This window comes from Nerophis ophidion, linkage group LG02 (genome assembly GCF_033978795.1).
Source record: "Nerophis ophidion isolate RoL-2023_Sa linkage group LG02, RoL_Noph_v1.0, whole genome shotgun sequence".
In the NCBI taxonomy this organism is placed as follows: domain Eukaryota; kingdom Metazoa; phylum Chordata; class Actinopteri; order Syngnathiformes; family Syngnathidae; genus Nerophis; species Nerophis ophidion.
In genome coordinates, this window is record NC_084612.1 from 89,584,861 (window position 1) to 89,605,637 (window position 20,777).

The window sequence follows — 20,777 nt, forward strand, 5'->3', positions numbered from 1 at the left end:
CACCAACATAAGTACAACATCATCCGACAGAAGAACACTACCACCTACCTGGTACAACATTTTATCCGGCACGGGTGGACTTCTGTTCGGGTGTGCGTTGTGCAGACCAACGCGAGATGGAGTGTGGCCCAACGGAAGCGTGCCGAACGCCTGTGGATCACAAAGTTGGGGACCAAACATCCGGGGGGCCTCAATGAGGCGTGAGTGCGAGCCCGCTGGGCCATAGACGGACCGTGCACACCCCTCTTATATTCTTTTTTACACTCTTTTATCGCCCTTCCCCCACCCCTTACCCTAACCCTAACCACTCTCCTTTTTCACTCCTAAAACCTACCCATCTCTCTTTTCTTTATACCTAACACCTACCCATCTCTCCTTCTCTTTATACCTAACCCTAACTCCTAACTCTAACCCTAACCCCAACCCCAACCCCAACCCTAACCCGCCTGTGCCTCTGGTCCACACACGGCTCGCGCTCCGCCCATTGGGGACCCTCCTGGTTTCACCCCTCATCCGCACCAACACACACATCATTGCTCATAACAATACTTACCTCACTACTCACCTGGGAATCCGGATGTCTCTGGTGCAAGGGATGCCCCGGTAGTCCTCGTCTTCCCACGAGTACCTGTAAAAAAACAACAACAAAATGAAAGAAAGAACATATTACAACAACATCAAAAACACTTACCTCTATTGTCATGTCTCTCACCTTGGGTAACGGACGTTGTCCTTTACTCCAACGACTGAAAAAAGACAGAAACAATACTAAAATACTTACCTTGGTTACAGGGTCATGGACCTAGCAACACGGACGTATCCGGCGCAGGGAGTGCTCCGGATGTCCTTGTTCTCCAACGACCTGAAAAAATACAAAAAAATACAAAAATACTTAAAATCTCCAAAAAAATCAAAAAACCTAACAAAAATACAAAAAAATACTAAAAAACCTTAAAAAATTTCTCCAAAAAAATATTTTGGACTTGTTCGAACTCCGCTTGGAGTCACAATTACCGTTTTTCTCGGCTCAGTTTTATTGTGCTATTAATAGTGAATTTTCTTTATTTTTATCTTATTATTTCCTATTTTTGCCTATTTTATTTTTATTTTATTTTATTTTATTTATTTATTCACTATTAATAATAATAAGAAAATATACCATTTACATGGTCAATGCTGTCATTGGGTGCCAATTATTGCTGCATGGATGAGTTTAGCTGAGCAGTTTGTTTCTCTAAAAACTTTCGTGTTTAAAAATTTGGCCAGCTACGACTCCACCTCACTCTCAGCAGCCAATCAGCCTCAGTCTACAGCCAACCACCGAACGAGCAACATCGCTCTCACTGCACACTAGCCGACTCTTTAATTTCTATTCCATTTAGCAAGTCTTGCCTGAAGAAGGCACATTCGTGCCGAAACGTTGCATTTATAAGACTTGCCATACATTATTTTTCACCTTTTTACTATCTTTCCTCTACCCTCCCTCTCTCTTTTTGTTTGTGGCCGTGCGGAACTTTTCCCACGAGGCGAAAAGTCCGTCGATAATTCGCTCTATTTACGTTCATTTTATACGCCTTAATTATTTAATTTAATTTATTCAACTCCTTACCTTGGAGTTTTCCATCGTTCTGTATAGAACCGCCCTTAGTTGTTTATTTTCTTTATATTATTTTTCCTTCGAAGAAGCTGGTCTTCTTCTTCTGTGGTTTTTTTCGAAAGACATCCGGTTTGCGCTGACGTGACGTCACTGAAACGCGCCGGAGTCTTTCTATTTTATTTCTTTTCTATCAATTTATTTTTTCTTTCTACCTACCTACCTTCATTCCTACTATATTTTTATACACAAAATCCATTTTACATTAAATATCACTTTCGGTTGTCGAAAAATGGCGGCGTGGCATGACGAGGAATGGGTCCTCGTCCGTCCTCGCGGACGTAAACAGCGATCGCGGCGCGAGATCACCCCGCCCCCTCGTCCTCAACCACAACACGGCCGCTATGATGATGGAGATTATCATTTTGCGGACCGTCGTCAACAACCGCCTCGTAGGAGCTACGCGGAGGTGCTGCGTGGCTATCCTGCAGAGGAGGAGGACGAGCGGGCGCGCCTCCGCAGCGACACGCGTCGCTACGGCAACCGATCGCGTGAGAGACGTGACGTACGTGGTCAGGACTACCCCACACGCGACGCACGTCGCCGGGACTACCCTACACGCGACGCACGTCGCCGCGATTACCCCACGCGCAACGCACGCCGCCATGTTTACTCCACCAACAACACACGTCGCCAGGGCAACGCCTCTCGTGACAGGAGTAACAGCGGCCGGCGTGGCCAGCGTTTTGGTGCCCCACGGTGGGAAAATCAACATAACACATTCCAAAAAAATAAAAACAATTTTTTCAGAGGATACAAACCTCAATATTTCCAACATCCTGCACACAATAGACCCCAAAAAAACAGGGTTAATTTCCGACCTGCACACAATGAGCCTCCCAATCCCAGGAGGACTTTTAGAGCGGACAATCCTGGATTTGGACGGGGTCAACGCCCCAATATAACCAGGAATAATAATATCACACGTCCCTCTAGGGAAATTAATCCCAACAATCAAGATAGTGATTTTAGCATCAAAGCTAAAACTATGTACAATATCATCAAAATCATACACCACCAAATCAATGTAGATAGAGATACCCAGCCAAAGACCATAACCAATATGGAACTCACCTTGACGACCGGAATTAGACCAGCGGTCACCAACCCGGACACAGAAGCCTTAATAAAAGAGAATGCACACAATTGGGCACAAAAAACAGTACAAATATTAAGAGAACATTACAAAAAATCACTAGAAACGGAAATCAACAAATTGAGTGCTTTTATTGGGCAAAATTGGAGAGACCCATTCCAGGTGGCCTCGGCTTGGACCAGGACACATCTGGGACGCAGGTTGACCACCGAGACACTGCGGCTGGCCGAGGGTCTGGTGATCTCCGTCTGTGTTGACGTTCGTGGCGTGGACGAGGGGGGTAGTCCGTCACGATCCCAGCAGACGGGGTCACCAGTCCACTTGGATCCGTCCAGCACCCGTGTGGTGATGGAGGTAGTGCAGCCCCCGCTGCCGCTGCCCCTGCCGGTGCCAACCTTGCACGCTCCTGCGCACGCCACGGTGTCCACCATACCGCTGCCGCTGCCGCTGCCGGTTCCAACACTGCACGCTCCTGCGCGCGCCACGGTGTCTACCATGACCGACCCTTTGGGCGGAGATTGGTCCCCTGTGGTGGAACAGGTTCCGGGTCCAAGAGGACCGGTTACCCCGGTCCCCTTCCCGGTTTTGTCGCCTGCTTCTCTGGCTGAGGCGTCAGCTAGGCCCCAGAGAGCGACACGACACCAGGAGCCATGTAGCAGTCCTCCCGACTACTCCATTGTCGAGGCTCCCCTGGTCCCGCCTCCCGGTCCGCCTTTGCGTGCCGAGACCGAGGTCAGGGTCCCTCCTGCAGTCTCCGAGGCGCCACCGCTACCTGTGGAACAAAACATACCAGCTCTAGTCCATGTAGCGGACAATGCACAGGGCACACCTGGCCAGCCAGACACTTCCCACCACTCACCTGAGCGGCCCGCGTCACCCCTTGACGTGCCTCCAGAGTGGTCCCAGCTGCCCCTTGACACGCCTCCAAGCTGGTCCCAACTTGGTTCTAGCCAACCGAGACCACCTACCTCGACTTCCTCGCTCCTGGACGCGCCCCTCCCGGACGCGCCTCTGCCGGACGTGCCTTTGGTAGACATTCGTCCTCCAGTCACGCCGGTTCCGGACACGTCCGCTCCGGATGCGCGTGCTAGCTGGTCCTCGTTCTTTACTGGAAACCAGAAAAGGACAAGGGCTGTCACTTCGGCTTCTCAGCCGACAGGGGACACGGACGGGGCGCAGGTTGCCACGCCAACGAGTCCGCGCACGAGGCCTACAAGGCACATCAGTACGACTCGTAAGATGGTGGACTGGCACCTGTCCGTTCACAGGAAGGTCCTGGTGATCGGGGACTCAAACATTAGTCGCCTTCCATCCACCGGTCTCCAGGACCTCCAGATGGACAGTTACCCGGGGGCCAACTTCCGGCATGCAGAGGCCATCCTGCAAAAAACAAAAGTCAGTGCTGAGGTGGAAATGGTCATTCTATCTTTCGGCATCAACAACAAAGAGCAAAACCCCAAGTCTACCACTTTTAAGCAGCTCCAGAGGGCCTTCAAGACGGCCAAAATCACCTTTCCTAATGCCGAGATTTTCATTCCCCTCCTCAACTTTTCTGACAATTTGCCCGAGGAACACAAAGACAACCTCCGGCAAATCAATAATTACATCCACAAAAATTACCATTTCATTCCAGCACTTTCCAGCGACGAGTTCGCAACAGGCAGAGACAACCTGCACTGGACCGACAACACGGCCAGGAATATGCTGAAGCATTGGCTTCAACATTTAAACCTGGCGTCCCCAAAAACCCGACCTGTCGGGGGGGTGACACAAACATACACAACAACAACAACGACGACAACAACAACACCAACAAAAACATTGTAAACCTTTCCAAAAACTTCATACTTACCTCCGCACAGCGCTCCCTCCTCGATAAAGGCCTCACCTTCGTCCCGTCCACTAGCGTCAGCTCCGATTGGCACCATCAGGTCAAATTTGACCTACAAGAATACCACAGAAGTGTTAAAATTGCAGCATTCTACGAACATCAGGGTGCCCTCGGTCCGCGACCTTTCACCCCGAGGTCCGAGTGGGAACCTTCACCGGGTCTGCTACATCCAGAGGTCCACAAACTGGTCCTGGCGGATGAGCACCCGTCGCTCCTTTCGGGTTGCGCCCTCGCGGTTGCGCCTAATTTGACGCGAGACGAAATGGAGGCCCTCCATAGTCTGAAAAAGAATAACAACATAGTTTTAAAACCGGCAGACAAGGGAAGCGCAGTCGTTATTTTCGACAGGGCTCAGTATATCTGGGAGGGCACCAGACAACTTAACGATACCACCTATTACTCCCCATTGGCCGCCCCTATTTACTTTGACACTATCCCTATGATAGAAAAAATAATTAATAATTTATTAAATAAAAGGTTCATCAATAGTAAACAACATACTTACCTCCTGGGTGAACCGGAACCCCGTCCCCGCAGATTCTATTTACTGCCCAAAATTCATAAGGAACCACAGAAGTGGAGCCGGCCCTACGAAATTCCTCCTGGCAGACCTATTGTTTCCGACTGCGGGAGTGAAACTTATAGGACGGCCGAATATATTGACCACTACTTGACCCCACTTTCCATTAAACACCAGAGTTATCTTAAAGATACATACCACTTTATCGATACAGTAAAAAACATAGTCATTCCCCAGGAATCTATTTTATTCACAATAGATATAGATAGCCTCTACACCAATATAGATATACAACAGGGCATCCAAGCCGTCAAAAACATTTTCCATAAATACAGAGATGTTAGCAGGCCGGAGAAGGAACTCCTGCAACTGCTCGAAATCAACCTGAGGAGGAATGACTTCGAGTTTAATGGAAAGTTCTACTTACAAATAAAAGGCACGGCCATGGGGAAAAAGTTTGCCCCGGCCTACGCAAATATATTTATGGCAGAATGGGAGACCTCGGCCCTCGCTGCCTGCCCAATTCAGCCCTTCAAATATTTCCGGTACCTCGACGATATCTGGGGTGTGTGGACGCACTCATTGGATGACTTCCAGGTCTTCCTCCACACTCTCAACACCCACAACCCCAACATAACCATCAAGTCCACCACCAGTCCTGTATCGGTGGACTTCCTTGATACCACTACCTTCAAGGGCCCGGACTTCCCATCCACCCACCATTTGGACATTAAGGTCTTTTTCAAACAGACTGACACCCATGCCCTCCTCCATAAGACCAGTTTCCACCCCCGACACACCTACGCGGGACTGGTCAAGTCACAATTGTTAAGGTTCCACCGGATCTGTACCAGGCGGGAGGACTTCATTACGGCCACTGGAACCCTGTTTTCCGCCCTGAGGAAGAGGGGGTATTCTAGAACCTTCCTCAGGAGACAATTCAGGTGTTTCCTGGACCCGAAGAAGCCTCCCCTTGGTACACATATGATCCCCTTCATTACCACTTTTTCACCGGCAGCGACACATATCGCTAGAAAAGTGAAGGAAAATTTCAGGACCTTCGTGGAGAAGAGTGAACGACTGAAAGAATATTACCTGGTGTCGGCGTTCCGCAAAAATCCTAGCTTGGGTGAGTTGCTGATCAGGGCCCGAGTCAGTCCCCCCGGGAATCCGCCCTTAACCAGGAGCAACATTCCCCTACAGCACATCCCCTGGCTTTTGAACCGCCACAGCGGTAAAGTCTTCCGGCCGCTGTGCAGAGGACACAAACATTCAAAAAACTGCATCTATGTCATCCTCTGCCAGCGATGTCATGCCATGTATGTTGGTGAGACGGGTAACACCATCGCCACCCGGTTTCACCAACATAAGTACAACATCATCCGACAGAAGAACACTACCACCTACCTGGTACAACATTTTATCCGGCACGGGTGGACTTCTGTTCGGGTGTGCGTTGTGCAGACCAACGCGAGATGGAGTGTGGCCCAACGGAAGCGTGCCGAACGCCTGTGGATCACAAAGTTGGGGACCAAACATCCGGGGGGCCTCAATGAGGCGTGAGTGCGAGCCCGCTGGGCCATAGACGGACCGTGCACACCCCTCTTATATTCTTTTTTACACTCTTTTATCGCCCTTCCCCCACCCCTTACCCTAACCCTAACCACTCTCCTTTTTCACTCCTAAAACCTACCCATCTCTCTTTTCTTTACACCTAACACCTACCCATCTCTCCTTCTCTTTATACCTAACCCTAACTCCTAACTCTAACCCTAACCCCAACCCCAACCCCAACCCTAACCCTAACCCTAACCCTAACCCTAACCCTAACCCTAACCCTAACCCTAACCCTCGGCGTGGGCCAAGACACACCTGGGACGCAGACTGACCGCCGAAACACTTCGGCTAGCCGAGGGTCTGGTCATCTCGATCTGTGTCGACGCTCGTGCCGTGGACGAGGGGGGGAGTCCCGCGCGATCGCAGCAGACGGGGTCACCAGTCCGCTTGGACCCGTCCAGCACCCGAATGGTGGTGGACGCAGTGCACCCCCCGGTGCAACCCTCGTGGCCCCTGCCGGTTCCAGCCCAGCACGCTCCTGCGCGCGCCACGGTCTCCACTATGACCGACCCTATGGGCGGAGACTGGTCCCCTGTGGTGGAACAGGTTCCGGGTCCTCGGGGACAGGTCACCCCGGTCCCCTTCCCGGTGTTGTCACCTTCCTCTCTGGCTGCAGCACCATCCAGGCCCCAGAGAGCGACACGCCCCCTGGAGCCATGTAGTAGTCCTCCTGACTGCTCCGTTGTTCCGGCTCCCCTGGTCCCGCCACCCGGGCCGCCTGGGCGTGTCGAGACCGAGGTCGGGGTCCCCCCTGCGCTTCCCGAGGCGCCACCGCTACCTGTAGAACAAAACATACCAGTTCTAGTCCATGTAGCGAACAATGCACAGGGGACACCTGGCCAGCCAGACACTTCTCACCACTTACCTGAGCAGCCGGCGTCACCCCCGGTAGTGCACCCAGGGTGGTCCCAGCTGCCTCTTGACACGCCTCCTAGTTGGTCCCAACTTGGTGCTGACCAACCGAGACCACCTACGCCGACTTCCTCACTCCTGGACGCGCCCCTCCCGGACGCGCCTCTTCCGGACGTGCCCCTCGGGGACACTCCTCCTCCACGCACGCCGGTTCCCGAAGCGGGTCCAAGCTGGTCCCAATTTTTTTCGGGAATCCGGAAGGGGCCTAGAGCGGCGACAGAGGACACACACACGACACAATTAGCCACACCTATCAGTCCGCGCAGGGGCCCCACTAGACACATCAGTACAACGCGCAAGTTGGTTGATTGGCACCTGTCTGTTGATAAGAAGGTCCTGGTGATTGGTGACTCCAATATTAGTCGTCTTCCACCTGTCCGTCTCCAGGACCTTCAGATGGACAGCTATCCAGGGGCCAACTTCCGCCACGCAGAGGCCATCCTAGAAAAAACAAAGATTAGTGTCGAAGTGGAAATGGTGGTGTTATCGTTCGGCCTCAATAACAAAGAACAAAACCCGAAGGCCACCACCTTTAAACAAATCCAAAGGGCCCTCAAGGTGGCCAAAACGGTGTTCCCCAACGCCGAAATCTTTATCCCACTCATTAACTTCTCGGAAGCTCTGCCCGAGGAACATAAAAACAACCTCCAAAAAATTAACACTTATATACATAAAAACTATCACTTCATCCCGGCACTCACCAGTGATGAATTTGCGACAGGAAGGGATAACCTGCACTGGACTGAGGAGACTGCCAAGAACATGCTGAAGCACTGGCTTCACCAGTTAAACTTGGCGTCCCCAAAAGCCCGACCGGTCGGGGGGGAAACACAAACACAAACACAAACAACACCACCACAAACACAAACAAAAACATTGTAAACTTGTCAAAACATTTCATACTTACCTCCTCGCAGCGCTCCCTCCTCGATAAAGGCCTCACTTTCGTCCCGTCCATCAACCTCAGTCCCGAGTGGCACCACCAAATGAAATTTGACCTACAAGAATACCACAGAAGTGTAAAACTCGCGGTGTTCTATGAAAAGCAGGGGTCCCTCGGTCCGCGACCTTTCACCTCGCGGTCCGAGTGGGAGCCCTCACCCGGTCTGCTACCTCCAGAAGTCCACACACTGGTCCTAGCGGACGAGCATCCATCGCTCCTATCGGGTTGCGCCCCCGCGATCACTCCCAACCTCACGCGTGACGAAACTGAGGCCCTTCAGAGTCTGAAAAATAACAACAACATTGTTATCAAACCGGCAGACAAGGGAAGCGCTGTGGTCATCTTTGACAGGTCTCAGTATGTCTGGGAGGGCACCAGACAACTGAGCGACACCACCTACTACTCCCCGTTGGCCGCACCCATTTACCTTGACACAGTCCCTATGGTGAAAAAAATAATTAAAAATTTATTAAACAAAAGATTCATTAATCATAAACAATTTACTTACCTCCTGGGGGAATCGGATCCCCGTCCTCGTAGGTTTTATTTACTCCCCAAAATCCACAAGGAGCCCCACAAATGGAGCCAGCCCCATGTAATACCCCCGGGCAGGCCCATTGTCTCCGACTGCGGGAGCGAGACCTACAGGACGGCAGAATTTATCGATTTTTATTTAACTCCACTCTCTATCCAACATAATAGTTATCTGAAAGACACATATGATTTCATAGAAAAAATTAAAAATCTGACCATTCCCCAAGAGGCCATTCTATTCACAATAGACATAGACAGTTTATACACAAACATAGACATTGAACAGGGCATCCAAGCCGTAAAAAATATATTTGGCAAATATCGAGACGCCAGCAGGCCGGAGAAAGAACTCCTACAGCTGCTCGACATTAATTTAAGGAGGAACGACTTCGAATTTAATGGGAAGTTCTTCCTCCAAATTAAAGGGACAGCCATGGGGAAGAAATTTGCCCCAGCATACGCAAATATTTTTATGGCGGAATGGGAGACCTCCGCCCTCGCGGCGTGCCCGATCAAACCCCTTCACTACCTACGGTACCTCGACGATATCTGGGGGGTGTGGGCCCACTCTGTGGAGGATTTTGAGGTGTTCCGCCACACCCTCAATACCCACAACCCCAGTATCACCATCAAGTCCACCACCAGCCCCACATCGGTGGACTTCTTAGACACCACCACATATAAAGGTCCAGACTTCTCTTCCACGCACCACCTGGACATTAAGGTCTATTTCAAGGAGACTGACACCCATGCCCTCCTCCACAAGACCAGTTTTCACCCCCGACATACCTACGCGGGACTGGTCAAATCCCAGCTGTTGCGCTTCCACCGGATCTGCACCAGGCGGGAGGACTTTATCACGGCAACGGGAGCCCTTTTCACTGCCCTGAGGAAAAGGGGATATTCCAGATCTTTCCTCAGGAGACAGTTCAGGTGCTTCCTGGACCCCAAGAAGCCTCCTCCTGGTGAATCCATGATCCCCCTGATCACAACCTTCTCACCTGCGGCGGTACAGGTAGCGAGAAGAGTCAAGCAAAACTTTAGGGACTTTGTGGATAAGAGTGGCAGACTTCAAAAACACTACCTGGTGTCAGCCTACCGCAAGAATCCCAACCTGTGCGATCTGCTGGTCAGGGCTCGGGTCCCCTCCGCGAGAACCCCTCCCCCGACTCGGAGCAGCGTCCCCTTAAGGCACATCCCGTGGCTGCTTAACCGCCACAACGGGAGGGTCTTCCGGCCGCTGTGCAGGGGGGACGCGCACACAAAAAATTGTGTTTACGTCATCCGCTGCCAGCGTTGCCATGCCCTGTATGTTGGTGAGACGGGAAACACCATCGCCACCCGTTTCCACCAACATAGACACAACATCACTCGGCAGAAGAACACCACTACCCACCTGGTGCAACATTTCCTCCGGCACGGGTGGGCTTCTGTCCGGGTGTGTGTCATCCAACACGACTCCAAATGGAGTGTCGGCCAACGGCGACACGCCGAGCGCCTGTGGATGACCAAATTGGGTACTAGACATCCGGGGGGCCTCAATGAGGCGTGAGTGCGAGCCCGCTGGGCCATAGACGGACCGTGCACACCCCTCTTATATTTTCTTTTTTACACTCTTTTATCGCCCTTCCCCCACCCCTTACCCTAACCCTAACCGACTCTCCTTTTTCACTCCTAAAACCTACCCGTCTCTCTTTTCTTTACACCTAACACCTACCCATCTCTCCTTCTCTTTATACCTAACCCTAACTCCTAACTCTAACCCTAACCCCAACCCCAACCCCAACCCTAACCCTAACCCTAACCCTAACCCTAACCCTAACCCTAAGGAGAAGAGCTCCAGTGGGCGTGGCCCAGCCAGCCTGACGAGGCCTGAAAGGCCGAAACGCGCGTCGCTGGATATTATCCGCATGTGTTTGTCACTTCATTTAAAGCCCCGATTCGATTTCTTCCAGGGTCCTTGGGGTGGCCATCGTTCGGCTTGGCGTCGCCTGGACAGGTTGTGATGGAGCGAGCACACCCTCCTCTTCTCTCTTTTCTTTTTTTCACACTCTCTCTCTCCCTATCCCTCTCCCTCTCCTCTCCTAAACCTAACCTTTACTCTCTCCTCTCCTAAACCTAACCTTTACTCTCTCTCTCATCTCACTCTCTCTCTCTCTCTCTCACTCACTCTCTCTCTCTCTCTCTCTCTCTCTCTCTCTCTCTCTCTCTCTCTCTATCTCACTCTCTCTCTCTCCTAACCCTAACCCCAACCCCAACCACAAACCTGACACGCCAGTGCCTCCGGCCTTGTTTCGGGTGGCGTCCTGCCTGCGATGATTGTCACTCTGGGTGGCCTGCTCGGTGAGTACAAATCGTTTCACAGTGCGGGTGTCGTGACGTTACAACAAGTCGAACTTTTAGACTTGATTTGAACACATTCCAAATGGAGGGAAAGGTATATCAAAGCAAACATTTTATTGCTTTGGTCAAACATTCCGATAGTCCACGGCGTGTTTGTCCACTATGTGTTGCACATAATATGTCGATTTGACGCTTCACATATGTAGGATGTTATTTTGAGAGTCTTTTGACTCCGCTGTAGTTGTGAGCACTAGCCACGCCCACTGCAGCACACTATATAACCTCCTCCATTTGGAGCCCAGGCTCATTCCCTCTCCGGCAGTTCATGAGATACCCTCCTGCCCGAGGACACATAGGGAAGCCGTCTCGACCACGGGGTTTCAAGGAAGCACCCTTTACCCACTGGAGAAGGAGAAGAGCTCCAGTGGGCGTGGCCCAGCCAGCCTGACGAGGCCTGAAAGGCCGAAACGCGCGTCGCTGGATATTATCCGCATGTGTTTGTCACTTCATTTAAAGCCCCGATTCGATTTCTTCCAGGGTCCTTGGGGTGGCCATCGTTCGGCTTGGCGTCGCCTGGACAGGTTGTGATGGAGCGAGCACACCCTCCTCTTCTCTCTTTTCTTTTTTTCACACTCTCTCTCTCTCTATCCCTCTCCCTCTCCTCTCCTAAACCTAACCTTTACTCTCTCCTCTCCTAAACCTAACCTTTACTCTCTCTCTCATCTCACTCTCTCTCTCTCTCTCTCACTCACTCTCTCTCTCTCTCTCTCTCTCTCTCTCTCTCTCTCTCTCTATCTCACTCTCTCTCTCTCCTAACCCTAACCCCAACCCCAACCACAAACCTAACCCTAACCCCAACCACCAAACGAGCAACATCGCTCTCACTGCACACTAGCCGACTCTTTTATTTCACATTCCATTTAGCAAGTCTTGGCCTGAAGAAGGCACATTCGTGCCGAAACGTTGCATTTATAAGACTTGCAATACATTATTTTTCACCTTTTTACTATCTTTCCTCTACCCTCCCTCTCTCTTTTTGTTTGTGGCCGTGCGGAACTTTTCCCACGAGGCGAAAAGTCCGTTGACAATTCGCTCTTTTTACGTTCAGTTTATACGCTTTAATTATTTTATTTAATTTATTTTACTCCTTACCTTGGAGTCTTTTATCGTTCTTCTTAGAACCGCCCTTAGTTGTTTATTTTCTTTATATTATTTTTCCTTCGAAGAAGCTGGTCTTCTTCTTCTGTGGTTTTTTTCGAAAGACATCCGGTTTGCGCTGACGTGACGTCACTGAAGCGCGCCGGAGTCTTTCCATTTTATTTCTTCTCTATCAATTTATTTTTTCTTTCTACCTACCTACCTTCATTCCTATTATATTTTTACACATAATACCTATTTTACATTTAATATCACGTTCGGTTGTCGAAAAATGGCGGCGTGGCATGACGAGGAATGGGTCCTCGTCCGTCCTCGCGGACGTAAACAGCGATCGCGGCGCGAGATCACCCCGCCCCCTCGTCCTCAACCACAACACGGCCGCTATGATGATGGAGATTATCATTTTGCGGACCGTCGTCAACAACCGCCTCGTAGGAGCTACGCGGAGGTGCTGCGTGGCTATCCTGCAGAGGAGGAGGACGAGCGGGTGCGCCTCCGCAGCGACACGCGTCGCTACGGCAACCGATCGCGTGAGAGACGTGACGTACGTGGTCAGGACTACCCCACACGCGACGCACGTCGCCGGGACTACCCTACACGCGACGCACGTCGCCGGGACTACCCTACACGCGACGCACGTCGCCGCGATTACCCCACACGCAACACACGCCGCCATGTTTACTCCACCAACAACACACGTCGCCAGGGCAACGCCTCTCGTGACAGGAGTAACAGTGGCCGGCGTGGCCAGCGTTATGGTGCCCCACGGTGGGAAAATCAACATAACACATTCCAAAAAAATAAAAACAATTTTTTCAGAGGATACAAACCTCAATATTTCCAACATCCTGCACACAATAGACCCCAAAAAAACAGGGTTAATTTCCGACCTGCACACTATGAGCCTCCCAATCCCAGGAGGACTTTTAGAGCGGACAAACCTGGATTTGGACGGGGTCAACGCCCGAATATAAACAGGAATGTAAACACAACACGTCCCACCAGGGAAATTCATCCTGACAATCAGGACAGTGATTTTAGCATCAAAGCTAAAATCATCTATAACATTAAAATAATACACCACCAAAATAATGTGGATAGAGATATCCAACCTCAAACAATTACCAATATGGAACTCACCTTGACGACCGGAATTAGGCCAGCGGTCACTAACCCTGACACAGAAGCCCTAATAAAAGACAATGCACACAATTGGGCACAAAAAACAGTACAAATATTAAGAGAACATTATAAAAAAGCATTACAGACGGAAATCAACAAACTCAGTGCATTTATTGGGCAAAATTGGAAAGACCCATTCCAGGTGGCCTCGGCTTGGACCAGGACACACCTAGGACGCAGGTTGACCACCGAGACACTGCGGCTAGCCGAGGGTCTGGTGATCTCCATCTGTGTGGACGTTCGTGGCGTGGACGAGGGGGGTAGTCCGTCACGATCCCAGCAGACGGGGTCACCAGTCCGCTTGGATCCGTCCAGCACCCGAGTGGTGATGGAGGTAGTGCAGCCGCCGCCGCCGCTGCTGCTGCCGCTGCCGCTGCCCCTACCGGTTCCAACCCTGCACGCTCCTGTGCGCGCCACGGCGTCCACCATGACCGACCCTGTGGTCGGGGACTGGTCCCCTGTGGTGGAACCGGTTCCGGGTCCTAGGGGACCGGTCACCCCGGTCCCCTTCCCGGTCTTGTCGCCTTCTTCTCTGGCTGCGGCACCATCCAGGCCCCAGAGAATGACACGACCCCAGGAGCCATGCAGCAGTCCTCCCGACAATTCCATTGTCGAGGCTCCCCTGGTCCCGCCACCCAGGCCGCATTCGCGGGTCGAGACCGAAGTCAGGGTCCCTCCTGCGGTCTCGGACGCGCCACCGCCACCTGGGGAACAAAATACATCAGTTCTAGTCCATGTGGCGGACAATGCACAGGTGACGTCTGGCCAGCCAGACACTTCCAACTACTTACCTGAGCAGCCGGCGTCATCCCCTGAGGGGCCTCCAGGGTGGTCCCAGCTGCCCCCTGACACGCCCCCCAGTTGGTCTCAACTGGGTTCTGGCCAACCGGGACCACCCTCGCCGACTTCCTCCCTCCTGGACGCGCCCCTCCCGGACGCGCCTCTTCCGGACGTGCCCCTCGTGGACACTCCTCCTCCACGCACGCCGGTTCCCGAAGCGGGTCCAAGCTGGTCCCAATTTTTTTCGGGAATCCGGAAAGGGCCTAGAACGGTCACTTCGGCCTCTCAGCCGACAGAGGATACAGACACGACACAATTAGCCACACCTATGAGTCCGCGCAGGGGCCCCACTAGACACATCAGTACAACGCGCAAGTTGGTTGATTGGCACCTGTCTGTGGATAAGAAGGTCCTGGTGATTGGTGACTCCAATATTAGTCGTCTTCCACCTGTCCGTCTCCAGGACCTTCAGATGGACAGCTATCCAGGGGCCAACTACCGCCACGCAGAGGCCATCCTAGAAAAAACAAAGATTAGTGTCGAAGTGGAAATGGTGGTGTTATCGTTCGGCCTCAATAACAAGGAACAAAACCCGAAGGCCACCACCTTTAAACAAATCCAAAGGGCCCTGAAGGTGGCCAAAACGGTGTTCCCGAACGCCGACATTTCCATCCCCATCATTAACTTCTCAGAAGCCCTGCCCCAGGAACATAAAGATAACCTCCACAAAATTAATACTTATATTCAAAAAAACTATAATTTCATTCCGGCACTCACCAGTGATAAGTTTGCTACGGGGAGGGACAACCTTCACTGGACCGAGGAAACGGCCAAAAACATACTGAAGCACTGGCTTCACCATTTAAACATGGCATCCCCAAAAACCCGACCTGTCGGGGGGGTGACACAAGCACAAACAACACCACCACAAACACAAACAAAAACATTGTAAATTTGTCAAAACATTTCACACTTACCTCCGCACAGCGCTCCCTCCTCAATAAAGGCCTCACGTTCGTCCCATCCACCAACCTTAGTCCTGAGTGGCACCACCAAATGAAGTTTGACTTACAAGAATACCACAGGGGTGTCAAACTCGCGGTGTTCTATGAAAAGCAAGGGTCCCTCGGTCCGCGACCTTTCACCTCCCGGTCCGAGTGGGAGCCCTCACCCGGTCTGCTACCTCCAGAGGTCCACACACTGGTCCTAGCGGACGAGCATCCATCGCTCCTATCGGGTTGCGCCCTCGCCATTACGCCCAACCTCACGCGTGACGAAACTGAGGCCCTTCAGAGTCTGAAAAATAACAATAACATTGTTATCAAACCGGCAGACAAAGGAAGCGCTGTGGTCATCTTTGACAGGTCTCAGTATGTCTGGGAGGGCACCAGACAACTGAACGACACCACCTACTACTCCCCGTTGGCCGCACCCATTTATCTGGACACAATCCCTATGGTGGAAAAAATCATTAAAAATTTATTAAATAAAAGATTCATCAATCATAAACAGTTTACTTACCTCCTGGGCGAATCGGATCCCCGTCCTCGTAGGTTTTATTTACTCCCCAAAATCCACAAGGAACCCCACAAATGGAGCCAGCCCCATGTCATACCCCCGGGCAGGCCCATAGTTTCCGACTGTGGGAGCGAAACCTACAGGACGGCAGAATTTATTGATTTTTATTTAACGCCACTTTCCATCAAACACAATAGTTATTTGAAAGACACATATGATTTTATAGAAAAAATTAAAAATCTGACCATTCCCCAAGAGGCCATTCTGTTCACAATTGACATAGACAGTTTATACACAAACATAGACATTGAACAGGGCATCCAAGCCGTAAAAAACATATTTGGCAAATATCGAGACGTTAGCAGGCCGGACAAAGAACTCCTGCAGCTGCTCGACATAAATTTAAGGAGGAACGACTTCGAATTTAATGGGAAGTTCTTCCTCCAGATTAAAGGGACAGCCATGGGGAAGAAATTTGCCCCGGCATACGCCAATATTTTTATGGCGGAATGGGAGACCTCCGCCCTTGCAGCGTGCCCGATTAAGCCCCTGCATTACTTACGGTACCTCGATGATATCTGGGGGGTGTGGGCCCACTCCGTAGAGGAGTTTGAGGTGTTCCGCCACACCCTCAATACTCACAACCCCAGTATCACTATCAAGTCCACCACCAGCCCCATGTCGGTGGATTTCTTGGACACCACCACATACAAAGGTCCAGACTTCCCCTCCACTCACAATCTGGACATAAAGGTTTATTTCAAACAGACTGACACCCATGCCCTCCTCCACAAGACCAGTTTCCACCCCCGACATACCTACGCGGGACTGGTCAAGTCCCAGCTGTTAAGATTCCACCGGATCTGCACCAGGCGGGAGGACTTCGTCACGGCCACGGGAGCCCTGTTCACGGCCCTGAGGAAGAGGGGATATTCGAGATCCTTCCTCAGGAGACAGTTCAGGTGCTTCTTGGACCCCAAGAAGCCTCCCCCTGGTGAGTCCATGATCCCCCTGATCACGACCTTCTCACCTGCGGCGGTACAGGTAGCTAGAAGAGTCAAACAAAACTTTAAAGACTTTGTGGATAATAGTGGCAGGCTCCAAAAACATTATTTGGTGTCAGCATACCGTAAGAATCCCAACCTGTGCGATCTGCTGGTCAGGGCTCGGGTCCCCTCCACGAGAGATCCTCCCCCGACTCGGAGCAGCGTCCCCTTCAGACACATCCCGTGGCTACTTAACCGCCACAACGGGAGGGTCTTCCGGCCCCTATGCAGGGGGGACGCACGCACAAAAAACTGCGTTTACGTCATCCGATGCCAGCGTTGCCACGCCCTGTATGTTGGGGAGACGGGAAACACCATCGCCACCCGTTTCCACCAACATAGACACAACATCACTCGACAGAAGAACACCACCACCCACCTGGTGCAACACTTCCTCCGGCACGGGTGGGCTTCTGTCCGGGTTTGTGTCATCCAGCACGACTCCAAATGGAGTGCAGGCCAACGGCGACACGCCGAACGCCTGTGGATGACCAAATTGGGCACTAGACATCCGGGGGGCCTCAATGAGGCGTGAGTGCGAGCCCGCTGGGCCATAGACGGACCGTGCACACCCCTCTTATATTCTTTTTTACACTCTTTTATCGCCCTTCCCCCACCCCTTACCCTAACCCTAACCACTCTCCTTTTTCACTCCTAAAACCTACCCATCTCTCTTTTCTTTACACCTAACACCTACCCATCTCTCCTTCTCTTTATACCTAACCCTAACTCCTAACTCTAACCCTAACCCCAACCCCAACCCCAACCCTAACCCTAACCCTAACCCTAACCCTAACGCCAGGCACGTGAGAGGTCATCCGGAGGGTCAGCACATTTGCCACCTTGCAACAGCCGTCGTCACATGTCAGCGGACGGGACACGGCCACGCTGACCTTCATAAACACTTCCACTGACATCCAGCGACAACGACCCCTCCGCAAAGGTCACCTGGAGGGGTCATCCATCTCCACGCAGGGCACTACAGCTACCGCTTCCATCGTGAGTGTCTCTAGCGTTGTTGTCGTTGTGTGCCTGTTGTTTTTGGTCGGGGTCCCCCGGGACCTTGCGCGCAGTTTGGGCACCACCCTGGCAGTCCTTGACGGACTGTGCATTCCCCTAATCCCTTACCCTAACCCCAACCCCAACCCCAACCCTAAACCTAACCCGCCCGTGCCTCGGGACTGCCTCCTGGGGGGTGTCCTGCTGTTTGTGGGTTTTCTCGGGTGGACTCCGTGCCGGAGACACACAGGTGCAAAACAAATATGCATTAAAAAATATATTTGTGTGGACTATATTGGGTGAGAATTGGGAACAGATTCAATTTAATTCTCAAAAATTGCCATATTATGTGTTTTTGAAGTCCATATTGGATCTGCATAATTTATGGTATTTATAACATTATTATTTCTTTAATTTTGCCATATTGGTCTTTATTTACATATATATAGTGTCATTTTGCTATGTATATATATTATTTCCATTTTATACCAGTCACCGGGTGATTTTGACAATAACAGCACTGTCACTTTAAATGGTCATCCATTTTGTGTGCAAGAGCACGTCACCATGTGTAGGCTGGCAGAGGCAGTTCAGCTCCCGGCTGGAATGCATGCCTCTGGGAGGCCTGGCTGCCTCTCATTATGTTTGTACATCCTTAGGCCTGATGAAGACTGAATAAAGTCGAAACGTTGCCTGTTCATCTGGATGGTAATTATTATTTCTTCATTTATTTATTTTTCCATTTTTGAGCAATATTTTGGTCTGGCTGTGGCTTGTGGCCTACTTAGCTCCACAGCTAACTAGCGGTAGCTCGCTGCTATTGGTTCACAATAACCAATGTTTTTGAACCTGCACAACCTCTTGCTGCTTCCAAAATGCTCTCTTGCCGTGAATATTGGACTCTGCACGCGCCTGGAGGCCCCGGACCCCTCGGTGAGACACCTGGACACCGTAGGTGAGTCGCCATGACAACCACAAAATGGCTGGCCCCTATTTGACTTTAAATGACCCTAAAGGTCACTGGGCTAATTTGGCTTCACTATGCCCACTAGCAGCAATGTTGCTATAAAATATGCAACCACATTAGTGCAGAGGTTCACTCCCCATTTTTTGCCACAAAAAAGAAGAATGTCAGTGAGGATTAACACAATTTTAATGAACATTGAGGTCCACAACACATCCAGCTCGCAGTAAAAAAGATGGCACGCAGCCCGCTGGAGCGGTCAAAAAGATGGTGCAAATCCTGCTTGAGTCACGTGACCTCTGACCCCGGATCGGCATCCTCCTCACGCCTGTGGCGCGTCCGAGCGCACAGGGATGGACAGCTACACGGTGTGTCTGAGGCCGACAATACCGCAACGAGTCCGCCGTCAGCACAGCAACCTGCGACCCGATAATCCGGCCCCCCCCAGCATGACCTCGAGGCCGCGTGAGGAAGAGCCAGAGAGAGCCACCCACTGCATAATGCCCAAGCAGGCAGCTCGGGGACAAGGTGCAGAGGACCAAAGCGAGCCAACTGACGGTACGACAAACCTGCGATGGAGGAGACCCTCAGACCGCCGCTTGGGGACCCCCTTCCTGCTGCTCGAGTGCGCCAGGCACACGAGAGGTCATCCGGAGGGTCAGCACATTTGCCACCTTGCAACAGCCGTCGTCACATGTCAGCGGACGGGACACGGCCACGCTGACCTTCATAAACACTTCCACTGACATCCAGCGACAACGACCCCTCCGCAAAGGTCATCTGGAGGGGTCATCCATCTTCACGCAGGGCACTACAGCTACCGCTTCCATCATGAGTGTCTCTAGCGTTGTTGTCGTTGTGTGCCTGTTGTTTCTGGTCGGGGTCCCCCGGGACCTTGCGCGCAGTTTGGGCACCACCCTGGCGGTCCTTGACGGACTGTGCATTCCCCTAATCCCTTACCCTAACCCCAACCCCAACCCCAACCCTAAACCTAACACATCCTGCTGTGGAGACAAATAGAGAAGCCGTAAGTCTCGGGGATTAGAAGTGCCCCACCTACTAGGGAATTAGGAGTGTCCCAGTAGGCATAGACTTGCAGTTAAAAAGATGTTTACATCCTGCAATCAGTGCAAAGCCAGCCTGAAGAGGTCAAGAGACCGAAACGCGTCGCTGGATGGCAGGACCAGTCATGTCCGCTACTAATTTGGCTGTTGGTGTCTGACGCAGCATGCGCATCTTTCGGGGTCTTCGGGGGGTTCCGGGTTTGGTGTGGGCGTCGCCCGGGCGGGCTGCAGACGGACTGTGCACACCCTTACCCCAATCCTAACCCTAACCCGAATCCTAACCCGAACCCTAACCGCACCTAGTTATGTTATTTGATAATCCATGCTGGACATTCATAACTAAGGTGCATTCTAGTGCACATGGGCTGCAGAGAACTTTTTCCTAAACCTAACCATAGTCCTGGCCCTATCATAGCCCTGGCCCTATTCTCATCCTAACCCTAACCTTGTTTGTAATTGTGCACAATAATTCAAGGCTTAAGGCATAATAATTAATAATTAATAATTCACGATGACTGTGGTAAAACAACAGGCTTCTGGATGAAGTTCTCTGCCA

General features: G+C 51.5%; 2 protein-coding genes across 2 annotated transcripts in view; both read right to left on the reverse strand.

Annotated features, from left to right (window-relative positions):
- The window catches only part of LOC133548282 (uncharacterized), a 30,576-nt gene extending 20,103 nt beyond the window's left edge, over positions 1-10,473 (reverse strand). Inside the window, exon 1 of the mRNA XM_061893600.1 lies at positions 10,252-10,473. The gene's annotated coding sequence lies outside the window, so the exon portion shown is untranslated. The remainder of the gene's footprint in view (positions 1-10,251) is intronic.
- Positions 7,006-8,845, reverse strand: LOC133548283 (PE-PGRS family protein PE_PGRS26-like). Its single transcript, XM_061893601.1, has 4 exons — positions 8,792-8,845; positions 8,598-8,688; positions 7,644-7,895; positions 7,006-7,556 (listed from the first exon to the last, which is right to left on the reverse strand). Exons 1-4 carry the CDS (start codon positions 8,843-8,845, stop codon positions 7,006-7,008), a joined length of 948 nt encoding a protein of 315 aa, XP_061749585.1.
- Positions 10,474-20,777: the final 10,304 nt, after the last annotated feature.

Coding starts and splice junctions, on each gene's coding strand:
- LOC133548283 (XM_061893601.1), bottom strand. CDS start 8,845: ATGGATGCTCGTCCGCTAGGACCAGTGTGTGGACTTCTGGAGGTAGCA. Junction 8,689..8,791: donor TTCTGGAGGTAGCAGACCGG/GTGAGGGCTCCC, acceptor GTATTCTTGTAG/GTCAAATTTCATTTGGTGGT. Junction 7,896..8,597: donor GGAGGGAGCGCTGCGAGGAG/GTAAGTATGAAA, acceptor TCGCCGCTCTAG/GCCCCTTCCGGATTCCCGAA.